At 38.0% G+C, this 12,528-nt stretch overlaps 1 protein-coding gene across 1 annotated transcript in view; it reads left to right on the top strand.

Moving 5' to 3' along the window:
• mtmr10.S (myotubularin related protein 10 S homeolog) overlaps positions 1–10,320 on the top strand; it is a 46,239-nt gene extending 35,919 nt beyond the window's left edge. The window contains 6 exon segments of the mRNA NM_001095007.1: positions 1,125–1,194; positions 1,531–1,601; positions 2,856–3,025; positions 3,294–3,464; positions 5,657–5,839; positions 6,488–10,320. Of these exon segments, the coding sequence (NP_001088476.1) occupies positions 1,125–1,194; positions 1,531–1,601; positions 2,856–3,025; positions 3,294–3,464; positions 5,657–5,839; positions 6,488–7,090 (1,268 nt within the window). The 3' untranslated portion in view covers positions 7,091–10,320.
• The last annotated feature ends 2,208 nt before the right edge of the window (positions 10,321–12,528 follow it).

The raw sequence follows: 12,528 nt of genomic DNA, 5'->3' as shown, positions 1-12,528 counted from the left end.
AGTCAGCAGTGCATGATGACTTTCAATGAAAAGCACGTTTTGAATAGTTTTTTTTTTGTCATTTGGTTGCTGATAGAATTTTTATCTTCCTGTTTTGTTTTGTTTGTTGTTCGTTTTTTTTTTTTTTACCTGTTATCATGGCTGAAATCTTTAAAATAGTAAATTAAAATAGTAAAACTATTCACATTAGGGCAGTTATATAAAGCCAGTTCTATGTGAATGTCCAGAAAGACCCAATATGAGTGAACCAGAAGGTTCAGAGAGCCCTGTTACAGCTTATATTTTTCCATAAGCTTTTAGTTGAATTTTACTTTCCGGCACAGTAAATGCATAATTTTTTTAGGTCTTGCCCCCAAAACATACTGCCCATATGTTGTTTTTCTATTGTTTAAAGAAACAGTTCTGTGTAAAAATACTGGGTAAATAGATAGCCTGTACAAAATAAAAAATGTTTCTAATATATTTAGTTAGCCAAAAATGTAATGTATAAAGCCTTGAGTGAGTGGATGTCTACGTAATAGCCAGAACGCTACTTCCTCCTTTTCAGCTCTATAACTCTGAGTTAGTCAGCGAGTTTAAGGAGGGCCACATGGGGCATAACTGTTCAGTGAGTTTGCAAATGATCATTAGCATGCAGATTCAGATTCAAAAGCTATGACCCATGTGGCCCCCCTTAAGTCACTGATTGGTAACTGCCTGGTAACCAATCAGTGGAAACCAAGAGAGCTGAAAAGCAGAAAGTAGTGTTCTGGCTATTATGTTACACATCCAGTCACTCCAGCCTTTATACATTACATTTTTGGCTAACTTACTATATTGAAAACATTTTTTTTTTGCACAGCCTATCTATTTACCCAGTTTTTATTTTAATACTGGAAAATTCCTTTAGCAATAGACAATAAGCTCTCTTCAAAAATGATTAGTTCAATGTGGCTGCTGTTAAGTAGCCATATATACAGTATACTGGGTAACTGCCCTTCAGTGTGGCTGAAGTTCATCTGTAGCACCATTCCCCATGGGAACATGTTCATCTTCTTGTCCAGTTTATTATGTGGAAACTATGTTACAAAATTACTTGCTGGTTTACCATTTACCTATCCTGACATGCTTCTATGCACTTTTAGAACCGTTTGATGAAACAGAGGAGAAATGGCTTTCATCCCTTGAGAACGCACAATGGCTTGAATTTGTCAGGTATAAACTGTGTATCTGTTTTGTTGCTAATCAGTAATAAGCTTATTGCTAACTGGTATTGGAAACATTCTGTATATGTTTGCACTTTCCTTCATTTATGTGTGGATGCAGTCAGGTGATCTAATCTAATCTAATCTAGAAGATTGTGGGGACAAACTGTTCCCATTAAGGTTTGTGGAAATTCAATGACTTTCGTGTCCAGAAGATAAGAACACCCGCACCCCATACACCCTTAGATCAGAGTGGCCTCTAGTGATTCCAGGGAAAAGCACATTATTTATATGGTAGTTTTATCTAAGTAGGATAAATACTTTCTTTATTCTCTCTTCCATACAGGACATTTCTGAAGCAGGCTGCTGAACTTGCATATGTGCTCGATTTCAGCCGGCGTTCTGTGGTTTTGCAAGGTGATTATGAACAATATATTTTCATGCCGCGCCTCTAATTTCCCAGCATTCTCATTTCCCACTATACAAATGTTTTATTATGGGCATGTGTTAGCAGTGACCATCCCTTCTGTTTGTCCCATACATTCCTAATCCTCTAGTCCCTAGAGTTACTTCAAATAAGATTGTATTCAGTCTGCTGAAGACTGAGGATTTCCCTCCAATCTGCGTGACTCATACTCTGCTCTTGCCAAGTCAACTGATCTAACATGCTCATTGCTCATAAAGTTACTGAGTCAGAATATTGCTATTTCACTGAAGCCCCGAATACTTTCCAGCCAAATATTTTAGTTCCAGCTCACTTATTTTCTTTTTAACCAGTCTCAAAGTCTCTCTTTTAACTATCAGTGAATATTGAGAGTTAACTGATGTGAGACTTCTCTTGACCTTTCAGTAGGCTTTAACCAGTTTCAGATTGTGGTGAGTGTAAATGAACTGGTTATGGAATGGTAACCCAAAAGAGAAACTGCCACTTATGCATTATCTGTCACTTAAAAGAACCGTTCGGAACAGTATCATGAACTCATAAGCACAAAAAAGTGGTGCTTAAAGCTTGTGAACCATTTAAACATTTTCTATATTTTTATATGAATGTGACCTTAAAACATTATCTGATTTTCAAACAAGTCCTAAAAGTAGATGATGACAACCTAGTTAAACAAATAACATTATGCATTTATTGAAAACATTTTCCAATTACATCTGTGTGTGGCAAAAGTAAATGAATAAGTATTCACACACTTTCACTCAGTATTTGGTGTGATCCCCTTGTGCAGCAATAACTGCAACTAAACATTTTTAAACATTGCGTTAACTGTTGATCGGAAAAATTTTAGCCCATCCCTCGATACAGGACAGCTTCAGCTCTTGGATGTTGGTGGGTTTCCTTACCTTGAACGGCTTGCTTTAGGTCTTTCCACAACATTTCAATTGGATCAAGGTCAGGACTTTAACTTGGTCATTCCAGAACATTCATTCTTATTTAACCGTTCTTTGGTAGAATGACTAGTGTGTGACTAGTGTGTTTAGGACCATTGTCTTCATCCATTTTTAGGGCTTGTTTGAAAATCAGATGATGCTCAAAGTCACATCCGTATAACAATAAAGAAACTGTAAAGGGTTCACAAACTTTGAATCACTACTGTATATAAATCCAGTTCATACCTAAACTTGATACATTTGGGGTTATATTACATGTTTTTCTCTTTTTTGTAGAAGAGGAAGGCCGAGATGTCAGCTGTCTGGTGGCCTCTCTTGTCCAGCTCATGCTCGATCCATACTTTCGGACCATTGTTGGCTTCCAGAGCCTGATACAGAAGGAGTGGGTCATGTCTGCATATCCATTTCTTGACAGGTGTAACCACTTGAAGAGATCTGAGAAAGAGGTACCTCACTTGCTTGACCTATACAGCATTACGTACAGTATATCTCAGCCAGCTTTCTAAGGAAAGTTAGTCTTTTCTCAACTAATCTTTTGTAATTTCATTTGATAGTTTTTTCTATACAGAAAACATGTTTATTTGTTAAAATTAAGTTGCTTTTTGTTGTACATGTAACGCTGGTAGGCTGTAACCCAGAGCAAGAAGCCAGCAGAAAAAAGCATTTATATTTTCTACTTTCTTATAACTAAAAAATGCTGTTTTCTCCTCCTAGAGCCCACTGTTTGTGCTGTTCCTGGATTGTGTTTGGCAGCTACTACAGCAGTACCCAGCAGCTTTCCAGTTCACAGAGACTTACCTGACCGTGTTACATGATAGTACCAGGATCTCACTGTTTGGAACATTTTTGTTCAACTCCCCTCACCAGCGTGTGCAACAGAGCACTGTGAGTCTCTTCCAGCCTTTAATACTTGGTAATCTCACCTTGTTGCAGTTTTCCATTAATACCAATGATGGTGCAAAATTGATGTTCAGCATGCCCCTGCCAGCCTCCAGTGAACTTCTAGCAAAGGGAACTGAAAGGCCTCAGGTTGCTCACCCCTGTGCTACAGGCTCTTGGGCCTTAAAGGAGAAGTAAACCCTTAAAAATGAATATGGCTAAAAATGACATTTTATATACTGAACTTATTGCACCAGCCTGGTGTTTCAGCAATGATGCAGGATTTCACACTTGTCACAGGGGGCAGCATATTGGAAAGTGTCTGCTACACTCACATGCTCAGTGGGCTCTGAGAAGCTAAGCTTCGGGGTCATTGCAAATTATCAAGCAGAAAATGAGGTTGGTCTGTAATATAAGCTGATGCTACAAGGCTGATTATTACATGATGATGCTAATTGCACTAGTTTCTGTGCTGCCATGTAGTAAATACCTGTATTAATTATTATCAGCCTTATATTGTGACATTTGGGGCATCTTTGGAGACACAGATCTTTACTGCTAAAGGGCTGTGGTTGCCTTGGGCTGGTACAGAAGCCCAAAACATAATGTACAACATTTGTAGCCTACGTCTTTAGTTAAGATTTAGTTCTCCTTTAAAGGAGAAATAAACCCTAAAATTAATATGGCTAAAAATGCCATGTTTTATAGGCACCAGCCTAAAATTTCAGCTTCTCAATAGCAGTAATGAATCTGGACTTCAAATTTGTCACAGGAGGTCACCATCTTGGATAGTGTCTGTGACACTCACGTGCTCAGTGGGCTCTGAGCAGCTGTTGAGAAGCTAAGTTTGGGGGTTGTGGCAAATTACCAAGCAGAAAGTGAGGTTTGCCTGTAATATAAGCTGATGCTACAGGGCTGATGCTAGTTGCACTGGTTTCTGTGCTGCCATGTAGCATGGTAATTTTTAAAGCTCTATCATGAATCAGAAGAAACTGAGTAGGTTTAGGTTCTTCCTTTCTTGTACTGAAGGATTCAAGTCTATTAAATAGGTCTTACTTTTCTGTTGTTGATATATGAAACATGATATTTGACTTCCAAAAAAGAAATGGTATCTGGAACCAGTGCATTGACCATATAATAGATGGCATTGCCAGATTAAGTACCATGACCATTAGAGGGATATAGTGATCAGCGTGCAATAATGTGCATTAACAATTCATACAACCTGCAAGACTTGTCTGTGTCCTGTGTCCTGTGTGCTGAGTCTTAAACCAGTCATTAAAAATGGAATAATTAAAGGCCCAGTGCCAACACAGGCATATTCTTTAACCACAGCTCATGCTATTTTGCAGTTGTTTCCCTTACTTTTAATTACAGTATCAGCTCTGAATCTCTGTTCATCCCTATGCTTGGCTTTGTGGCTTCACTTCCATGCTACTAACATTACAACCACATAATACTAAGTTGCTTTTCATCTTGCATGGTTATAGGATGAATCACTTTGCATTTACCTCTTTAAAATTTGTTTTAAAACAAAACGTGTAGCCACTAGATGGCACTTCTATAAAGAAAAACGCTGTAGAATGCTGAAGTATGCATTACCTAATTTTGTCACTGGGGCTAGAAATTAAAAAAAACTAGTTTTGTGCTATGGACATGCACAAAATATACATTAGAACTAGTGGCATTTAGAATTAATTTGCACAGTATCTGTTAACCCTAAGTGCATGAAAAGCTTTACAAAATAGTTTCAGATACAGTCTAAAGTGCTAATAGAATCTCCGTATCAGATGGACAGCTGCAACCACTAACCACAGAGAAAACCGCATGAAATTATAGATTTTTTTTTTCTGGTAAAGGTAATATGAACAGAATACAACAATTTATCCATTGTGAAGCAAGTGCTCACCCACTGTTCAGCTGTCATATAATAACTTTGAAAAAAAAGTTCTGAGACTTCGCCATATCACATAGCATAAATGTCTCAAATTATGCCCATTTTCTGCCCTCTCTAAATGGAACTTTATGTAAGCAGTACTGAGCTATCCTGCTGAATAATTAAAAACCTATAAAATAGCAACATCTGCAATGGAATTTCCTAAGTTATCTGAGGCTTCCTGATGGATCTGCTACTGAAAGTGAACTGATATATAATGTGTTTATGGCTGTTTTTTTTCTCATACTGTCTTTTTATATAGGAATTTGCTATTGCCAGAAATATCCAGTTGGGAGAAGAAAAGGGCCTAAAGTTTCCCTCTGTGTGGGACTGGTCCCTACAGTTCTCTGCCAAGGATCGGGCTCTGTTCAATAACCCCTTGTATATAGGAAAGAGTGTTCCGTGTGTGCAGAATGGAGCTGTGAAATCCTTCAAGCGCACAAAGGTAGGACTGATAACTATTCTACTGTATCTTGTAACATCTTGAATCCCAATAATCTGACTTACAATGGAGCTCAGGTAGTGTTTTATTTTTCATAATGTTTTCGAGCAAAGTTCCATGTATTTAAGGGCTAATAGGCATCCCATTATGAACCACTGATCCATTTTGGGACTCCTATTACTCCTTAAAAGCCAATCCAAGTGAAAAGGATACTGGTGACCCTTATAGTTCTATATTATTATATTATTCTATCATAAAGATCAGAATGCTACAAGGACATATCGTATTTTTCACTAAATATCGACAGATCTGACACGCTTCCATTGCCTAACTATAATCATTTAGAATCAAAAATATATTAGTTTGGCAGTTTTGAAAACCTTAATCAGCAGTTCACAGTGAAAGGGCCCCAGCAAATTGCATGCAGGTCCTCAACCCAAGGACAGTCAGATCAAGATGACAAACCAAATACTGCAGTCTTTCATTTGATCTAGGTATTGACCAAGGCATATTTTGGTGTTGAATATTGCTGTACCATTAGATAAAAACAAATATCTTGGAAACTTGTATTGGTTATAAAAAGTTTTAGATTCAGTGTGATTCATGACTGTTGCAATAAAGCAGCTATACATTGTCATTTTCTGATTCTAGAACTACAGTTCCACAATGCGTGGGATGCCGCCCTCTGTGAAGAATGGAATGGCGATTCAGCAAGACTTTATGCCTCGCAGGAACTCTCTAATACTTAAACTGAAACCTGAAATTCTCCAGCAAGTGCCAGTAATAATACCCAGCAGTGGCTTTGAGCAGTACCTCAGAGACTGGTTTACCAAACCTGCAGACCTGCATGGGGTGATCCTACCCTGCCTGCATGGAACACACATAAAATTATGGAAGCTTTGTTACCTTCGCTGGACACCTGAAGCACAAATTAACCATGGTGGCTTTATTACAGCCTTCCATAAAATCTCTCTTTTGGCAAGTGAGATTGAACTGCTGCAGTCAAGACTGCGTCAATATAGGGCTTATCCACTATCTACTGTCACTTCCCCTGTAGGAGAACAAAACCGAATGTTCTTCAGACCAGACGAGTTACACAGCAGCAATGGAAGCTTGGACATTCTCACCTCATCTTTTCCATTCTCCCCTATTGGGAACTTGTGCCGCCGAAGTATTTTGGGGACCCCTTTAAGCAAATTTATAAATGGTGCCAAAATATGGCTATCAACTGAAACACTTGCAAATGAGGACTAAGGTGCATTGGGATGTATGCTGCATTCTGCAGGATTTGGATGTTTTTATTGTGATATAGAGGTGAGGCTTTTGCACTGAATTCGTATTGTAGAAGCGCTAACATCAGTGTTTTAAAGGAACAGTTCAATGTAGAAATAAAAACTGGGTAAACAGGCTGTGCAAAATAAAAAATGTTTCTAATATATGTTAGGCAAAAATGTTATGTAAAATGGCTGGAGTGACTGGATGTCTAACATAATAGCCAGAACATTACTTCCTGCTTTGCAGCTCTTAAACTCTGAGTTAGTTAGCGACATAAATGTGGGCCACATGGGACATAACTGTTCAGTGAGTTTGCAATTGATCCTTAGCATTCAGCTCAGATTCAAAACAACAGTTATGACCCATGTGGCCTCCCTCAAGTTTCTGATTGATAACCAGTCAGTGGAAACCAAGAGAGCCAAGAGAGACATCCAGTCACTCCAGCCTCTATACACCTATCTATTTACCCAGTTTATATTTTTATACTGAAAAATTCCTTTAAGTAGAAGAAATATGGGTGCATCAACTCGTGGAGTGTTTGTGTGGCATTGTGAACTATGCGTTTCTAGAGAATGAAAGTGTTCTTGGATGTTTAGGCTGTGGCTCTCCTGCGCTGCACTCCAAAACAACTTCAGCTATCAACATTTTTGGAGCTGTACTGTAGTTTGGCAAATGACAGACAGCCACATTGCAGCTCTATGTAATTAGATGTTTGGATGCCTTTATGTGATGCTTGGAATTCGCAAAAACACCACTTACGTATATTGAAATTATTCAGATTTGTGTACTAAAAGCTGTGACTGAACTTACACATAATGACAGACTTCAATTTACAACTGTGGTGCTGAGGTTGCGCCTATACTGGGGGGCACATTTCCAAAACTGCCATTGTGACTTGCACTCAACCAGGTACAAGACAGACATCAGCCTTGCAAAGAATAGAATCTCTGTACCTCCAATATATGCACTGATTAGCACATTCATTACTCCAGTAATGTCTCTGTGGAAAGCGTCTCCCTTCCTTGAGGTAATACTGATGTCACTCAATGTCCTGTGCTCAGGGTACAACTTGTAAATGAGCTGCCTCAGTGCATTCCATTCTTGGTTTGAGCTTTGATCAGATTACATGTTACCTTTTTTGTAAATTTTAGGAAATGTATGAATAGGGTACAAATTATTACTTAAGCTAAGATAGTCTTTGTACATTTTCCTGAGACTGGAAAGTATCTCAGTTGGGTACTCTTGAGTTTGATCAAATCTGTGGAAAATAACCTGCAAGGTAATGTGCACTGTTAATCTCTGTTTGTAGATAATATAGGTTTAGAAGTGCCTTAAGAGACCTTAAATTAAAATATGTATATAGTTAGAGTTTATAGGTTGATAACGGTGGTACGGTTACCTGCATAGACCCTTTACTAAATGAACTGCATTTATGCACAGTTAGCAAATACCAAATCCCAGCTTTGGTAAATCCTAGTTTTAAATGATAAAGAACCACCAAGGCAAAACAAAATTTAAATCCACGAAGGTTAAAGGAAATATTCAGAAAGTGAAAAAAATCTACATACATCAGAAATGTAGAATTTACAGCACTGGAATTCTATAATTTGGGTCCAGTCCTTGCAGTAATGGAATTCTAACTCTATAGGAGAGTATTGGGTATGAGCAGTGATCCATATCTGACATACTGTTACAGGTATGGGACCTATTATGCAGAATGCTCGGGACCAGGGGTTTTCCAAATAATGAATCTTTCCGTAATTTGCATCTACATACCTTAAAGGAGAATTCAAACCATAAAAAAACTCAATCCCCAAACTTTACATAGACGCTGCTCCCCCAACCTAGGTGTTACCCTGGGTAAATGCCCCTAGCTCTTTACTTAGCCTTCATTGCAGGTTCAGGGCATCGGAGTTCACAGGCACCATCATCTTCTCTTTGGTAATCTTCAGAATGAGAGTGGTATATCAGTGCATGTGCAGTTTGAGCAATATTCCGTTTTGCGACAAATGTGCCAAAAGTCACGGGAATTGCTGAAGTGAAGGAAGAAAATCCGTAGTTACTGAAATGCTGGAAGATGGTGCCCATGAATTCCTCTTGCCCTGAATCTGCACCGAGGGGTAAGTAAAGCATTAGGGGCATTTACAAGTGGTAGTAGCTAGGGTTTTTTTCATTAAGGGTTTAGTTCTCCTTTAAGTCTACTAGAAAATCATGAAAACATTAAATAAACCCAATAGGCTGGTTTTGCCTCCAATAATGATTAAATATATTTTAGTTTGGATCAAGTCCAAGATTCTGTTTTATTATAACAGAGAAAAGGAAATCATTTTTAAAAATCTGGATTATTTCATTATAATCGTCTACGCAATTCGGAGCCTTCTGGATAACTGGTTTCCGGATAACGAATCCCATACCTGTAATACTAAATAAGCAAGTACCATGAGAAAAATAGCAAGTGATACTATTGTCATCTGCAATATTTTCCTCTTTTTCATTTCAATATTGCATATACGGATATGTGTTGATTGTTTAAGCCAATTCTTCCCTCCACCTTGCCTGTACAGGTGTAGGATCTATTATCCAGATAAGGGGCCTTTCTGTAATGGGAAGCAGTGTCATAAGGCTACTAAAAACACTGAATAGTTTTGCCAACATGGACTTGTGCCATCTTATTTAACTTTTAATACAATGCTGCTGTCCTTCAAAGCTTTCTGTATAATCTGTTTCCAGATAATAGATCCAGTACTTGATAAATATTATTGTGCTGTGTTATGATAGAAGAAAGCATATGACAAGATTTTTGAACTTGATGTTGCTGCCGTGGTCTCCCAGTGAGTGGATGGGAAATGCCCAAGTGTCAGAACTGGTGACTGTCAGGAAAAGAACATATTTGTGTCAGACCTTTCTGGACAGTGATGGAAGAGGAATTAAAATCATGGTTTGATTTGAACTGGTGATGTTGAGTGGCAAAGCACATGTTATTTAAGCGCATATCCAATAGAACCCTTAAAAAAGCAAAAAGACAAGTTTTGCATTGGTGACATTTCTAATGAAAAATATCAGCATACATGATAAAGAATAAAAGCCAAGTATGTTTAGTCTGATTTATGGTCAGGGTGCGCTTCCTTTTGCTTGTTGGCTGCCAGCCATTTGCACTATGTACTACTGTGTGTTACATTTGTGTATAAAGTATCAATGACTTGTGTCTACTTGAGCTTGTTAACAATCTTTATTGTTCATTTTAGCCACGGTCAGTTTTAAAGCATTGTACCTGCGTGTGATTACAGACCCCTTTGAAAGCATAGACTGTGACTGTGCAGGTAAAAACACTTGTCAGTAGGAGCCCTTACAACTTCATTATGGAGAATCGCCTGTACCCTATTGTAGGTAATGTTATATGAATATCGTGAGTTTTTCACAGTATGAAAGAAACATATTGATGGGTATCTTGGCTAGATTCAAAGAATATTAATGCTCATATAATAATAAATATCTGATGAGAATGATATATTTGGCAGAAGGCAGAATATATTGAGTTTGTTTACCCAATACATAGAACAAAAAGCCCAATACTTTACAAATAACCATATTAACCATTATTACTACTTTAAGATACTATGGTTCAATTCTATGGAGATATAATCAACCCAAGTCTCCTGATCCAAGGGTCGTTTTTTTCAGCGGAGAATGTGGAAAAGCTACTAGGGCGCTGGCTACGTATGTTGACATTAATAAAGGTCAAAGCTGCATTAAAGCTGCCTACATGTTTAAGGGTTGATATGGTTCATCCACGTAAGGACTCATTTAATTTAGACTGTAAGCTTTTTGCCCACACTGATCTGCAGGAAGACCTGTATCTTCTACCTTTGCTACAGTGATTGGTGCAGGTGCCTATAAATGAGCTACTGGACCTGCCAATTAAACTGGAAAAAAAAACAACAGTTCCACATCATCTGGCTCTGACCACATTAACCTGAAATAGTTGAGGCTTTTTGTTCAAACGCAGCAAAGGGGAACAGACTAAAACCTTTGTGCCTCTATGGGCTGCTCACTTGTTGTTACTGGGGGAAATGTATGGAAAAAAAATGGGAACTCTCAAAACCTTGTTTTGTGGCAAATATGAGTGACTAAGGAACGAAATAAAAACCGTTAGTTAATTTTATATTGAATATTTTTACAGACATGCATATACTGTATACTAACAGAGAAGAATAATTTCAGCTAACTCTGTTGCTTTTGGCTCCAACTGAAACAACATGACAAGTGTCCACTTTGGCTCCCTGGCTCATGTAACCAAATGATTTGCTTGTGTACCAGTCAATCATTGGAGCCTTTCACATCCACCAGCTACAGAATAAGAAGTTGCACATCATGGAGTTTAACCACACATATGGAGTATATATAAAACAAAAAAGTAAATGACACCATCTTGGGCCTCATGCTTACTGTATAAGATGCTTAAGTGTGTGACCAGTTGAAGCTGGACTGGATGGGTTAGAAATCTAGTTTGAAAATATTTTGACATTTTGGGTAGGATGGGAAGTCTCTTTTGCACAAGAGAAAAGATATAGGTTCATATAGATCCATCTAAGTGTCGTTTATAGCAATTCTGCCACCATTGCAGACAAAGTGCCTTACTACCAGGCATGGATATTTGGTATTACAGGGAAAGATGGATCAACAACTGTTTGGTAAAAATGACCTTACACTTATATAACTGTCTCTACCTAGACTTTTAATGGTTCTCAAACTAGGTTCCAGCCAGTTCCAGGAGTATGCAAATCTGACTCTTTGAATGAATGTTTTAGGGCAATGGTACATTGTGAATTTTTCCACCCACCCACCTTCTAGTTTGTGGGTGGCAAAACACTGGAAAATACCTTTGCAGTGACAATGATGGTGCACCGTCAGGGTCAGCCACCTTTTCATATGTCTATGGCCACTTCAATAGGTCTTTCCCCAGTGATTATATAAGATCATGATCCATGTTGAACACAGTTTAAACAATGAGATAACCATGGCACCAACAAATCAGAAAATCTCAAAGTCAGAATTGATTAAAAATAGTACAATAAGATCAGTCCAACTCCCACTGACTTCTTTAAGATGATATCATTGATATGAAGCTTGGATATTTTACCAAACTTGTTTATTAGATTGTATAGATTAGGGAGATATACAACAGAGAAAATAAGTATTAAACTCGTCAACATATTTCTCAGTAAAGATATTTGTAAAGGGGCCATTGACGTGAAATGTACACCAGATGTTGGTAACAACCCAAGTAATCCACACATAGAAAGATGTCCATAAATGATGTGTAATAAAGTGGAATGAAACAGGGAATAAGTATGACATGTGAAGAAAAGGAGGTGCAACTATGCATTGAAAGCCAAGAAACCTGCAGAAATCTGTCA

This window comes from Xenopus laevis, chromosome 3S (genome assembly GCF_017654675.1).
Source record: "Xenopus laevis strain J_2021 chromosome 3S, Xenopus_laevis_v10.1, whole genome shotgun sequence".
Lineage (NCBI taxonomy): Eukaryota > Metazoa > Chordata > Amphibia > Anura > Pipidae > Xenopus > Xenopus laevis.
This window is presented reverse-complemented; position numbering and strand designations above follow the sequence as displayed.